This window comes from Marmota monax, unplaced genomic scaffold (genome assembly GCF_021218885.2).
Source record: "Marmota monax isolate L192 unplaced genomic scaffold, Marmota_monax_Labrador192_F-V1.1 WCK01_AAM20220418_F8-fsc00118, whole genome shotgun sequence".
In the NCBI taxonomy this organism is placed as follows: Eukaryota; Metazoa; Chordata; class Mammalia; order Rodentia; family Sciuridae; genus Marmota; species Marmota monax.
The window spans coordinates 313,965-317,386 of record NW_026695231.1 but is presented as its reverse complement, the minus strand read 5'-3'; the positions used below and the strand labels follow the sequence as shown (position 1 = coordinate 317,386).

At 49.8% G+C, this 3,422-nt stretch overlaps 1 protein-coding gene across 1 annotated transcript; it reads right to left on the bottom strand.

The window, feature by feature from the left end:
- Window positions 1–1,285: 1,285 nt before the first annotated feature.
- Window positions 1,286–3,086, bottom strand: Garin4 (golgi associated RAB2 interactor family member 4). Its single transcript, XM_046438447.2, has one exon. It carries the CDS (start codon window positions 2,990–2,992, stop codon window positions 1,286–1,288), a length of 1,707 nt encoding a protein of 568 aa, XP_046294403.1. The 5' UTR covers window positions 2,993–3,086.
- Between the last annotated feature and the right edge of the window lie 336 nt (window positions 3,087–3,422).

Genomic DNA, 3,422 nt, shown 5'->3' with positions numbered 1-3,422 from the left:
GACATATCTGGGGCAATAACAACTTTATTACATCTGCCACCGTGATTTTAGGGCTGATAAACAGCAACAAACAATAAACGCTCAACTATACCCCTCTCGCTAAAGATATACAATTCTCAGTGGGTTGTGGTGGCTCATACCTGTAATTCCAGCAGCTCTGGAGGCTGAGACAGGAGGATCTCAAGTTTGAGGGCAGCCTCAGCAACATAGCAAGGCCCTAGCAATTTAATGAAACCCTGTCTCAAAATAAAAAACCAAAATGGGCTGGGGATGTGGCTCAGTGGTTAAGCATTCCAGGTTCAATTCCTGGTAAGTCGTATGCCTGCCTCCTTGTTCCTGCCTCTTGCTTTGCCACCATAAAGAAAACTATCATTCAGGTTCATGTGTTTACCATACCCTTTTGTCTACATTTTTACCAAACATGTATGCAATACATTATTTGATCTTGTTTTTTAACTCTTTTTTTTTAGGTGTAGATGGACACAACACAATGCCTTTATTTTTATGTGGTGCTGGGGATCGAACCCAGTTCCCGCCCGTGCTAGGCGAGTGCTCTACCGCTGAGCCACAATCCAAGCCCTTTTAACTCTTTTATAAGTAAATTATATTCTATTCTGTGATTTGCATTTTTAAAAATATAACTGAGCAAAATGTATCTACACTGATTGTCACTTTCAAATATTTCAATCCATATCCCATAGTCCTATCAGTTGTGTTGATGGAAATTTGGTCTACTTCCAGTGCTTAATATTATTTTGCTATCAACATTCTCATGACCATCTCCTAGAAAATGTATGATTGTTTCTCTGGGGTGTATGCCTAGGCAGGGAATTGCTAAATCTAGACAGTGTCCTCCCTGTTCTGATTGCCAGCAAATGTTGCTGCTCCCCCCTTCCCCCACCTCAAGAGGAGGACCTCCATGTTCTCAATCTATGGACCTTTAGGGGGAAGAAAAATCACCAAGAGTAGGGAAATGGTAGAGTTCCCAGCCCACCGTCTGTGACTGTCAGCCATCACCCTGGGTCACCCAAAGAGGGAGCATTCCTATTGACACAACTGAGCATGGGTGTGAGAGGGGGCAGGGGGTGGGTCTCAAGCTGCTGCACAGCTGAATCCACTGTGATGTCACAGAATCCACTGTGATGTCACTGCTGAGCTGTGGAACATGGAAATTCAGACACAACTCAGCAGACCATTCTCAGGTTGAATGGTTCTTTATTTAATCTGCAGTAAAGGAAGCTGGAATAGGCTCTTTTGGGATAGTCCCCTGATCCTTGGGCCCCTGTTAACTTCTGGCTCTGGGTTGTATTTCATGGGTTTCAAAGGTCATCATCTCCATGACCTCAGATGTCACAGAACCAGTGAGGTCCAGACCCTGGCCACTCTCTGCTGTCTCCATGATGGCCTCCATGGTGGTCCTCTCTTCTCTCTTAGCCGTGACGTCCATATCTCTGCCGTGCACTGAGGCCACCCCTTTAGTGGTAAGGTTGGCTTTGACCGTCTTCAAGAAAGAGCTGATCCTGCCCATTCTCTTGTTGGCCGAACCGGAGCTGGTTGTTGATAAGCTCCTCCCAGACTTGTGGGAGCTCCTGGACTCCTTGGTGATGGGGGAGCGACTGATGCCTTTGTGGGTACTGCTGTGCTTGCTGCCTCCGGGGCTGCTGCGACTTTTCCCCTTTTTATCCTCTCTAACAGTTCCGCGGCCAGTTGACTTCCGAGAGATCTTGTCCCCTGTCTTGTGGCGACCTTCACCCCTGCGGTGATGGGTACTCCTACTCACAGTTCTGTCCTTTTCTCTCCTCTCCCTTCTTTCCCCCCTCTCCTTGTGGACTTCTGTTCTGATGTGGGAGCTTTGCTGCCATTTTGCCTGGCCACCCTTGTGACTCAGCCGGGTTGGGGTGAAAGATCCTGCTGCTGAATTCTTATCTGGTTCTCCAGCAGTTTTCCCAGCAGCAGGTTCTACCCCAATATTCCCGGCGCCCTCTGGGGAGAAGCTGGAAGATGTGCTGGAAATACCTTCCAAGGGCTTGTTTGCAGCCAAGCCTAACTTAAGGCTCTTAGGGGACCCCTTGGCAGAGCCTGCAGTGGCCACGTGAGTTTTGCTTCCTCTTGCACCAGTGAGGGTCGCATCAGCTTTGTCTCCGCCTGCCTGTCCAGAGCCTGCTGCTCCCTCTGTCACTGACTCTTTAACATGCTCTTTAGATTTTGTTCTTGGGATGGCTATATTAATCTTGGAGGTGGATTTGTGGGAGTCATGCTGGATTCCCTCCCCCCCAACATAAGCAGCATAGGTGGCCCCACACACCTCAGAAACCATGTGGAGGCTCCTGATGCTAACCTGGTCTTGATCCCCTTTAGCATGTAAATCCCCAGCCCCCAAACTTGTCTTGTCCTCTTCCTCAAACACAGGCATGCAGATCATCTCCTTGGCCGGGATGGCGTACATACTGTTGTTACTGTCCACTGGTGGTCGCAAGAGGTAAATTAGTTTTTCCCAATAGGCAAAGAGGTCTTCCCAGGCATCCAGAGGAGGGCACAGCTGCAGGTAGCACGACCGCCCAGTGGCAAATTTCAGGCGCAGCTGTTGTTTGTCACGGTCATGAATAGAGATCCTTACAAACTTCAAGGGAAGGAGTCTGGTGAGCTCCATGGTCTTTGCAGACTTACGACCTTTTCCCTTGGTGCGTCCAGCGAGCCCCTCATGTCCAGCAGCTGGCCGGGCCAGCAGCATGACATCAGGGAGTGGGAGAATGGGGCTAGTGCAAGCGATGCCGACGGTCACCATCCGGACTCGGTTGTGCACATCAATCACTTCTCCTCTTTTGGTGATCTGGATGAAGTCGCTTTCAAATATCGGTGCATATTTGAATATGTCATATTCTCCCTTGTACAGCTGCCGCTGCAGCTTCCCCATGGTGGTATTGAACATGCCTACCCCAGAGCCACTTTGGGCAGTGTAGTATGGTAACAGACACTCACTGTTCGCGGTCATCTTTTATCATAAGAGCGCTGGCAAGGCTGGTCCGAATCTTTCTTAGCCTCCTGGGCAGATGAGGGAGCAGAAGCGGTGCTCCTGGGTCACAGAAGTGGTGCCACAGCAGGTCTCTCAACACCAAACCACCCCACCCCACAAACCCCTCCACCTTTGCCTCAGAGCCTCCCAGAGGCCAGGCTTGGGGTGGGAGCACAAATGATAGACAAGGGGGCACTGTAGTGTGCCTGGATCCCAAACTGAATCTCTTTAAAGACTGAAGAGATGTAGGGTGGGTTCCAAGAGATTGTCTTCTGGGTCTAACCCCCCCACGTCCACCTGTGATATTTTACTTCGCTGAGAGTCAACAAACTGCAGTCCTAGTGGGAGAAGTGACCACCCTCTTGGCCTCAACCTCCTGCACAGCCATATTTATCCTCTGCTGCCCTTT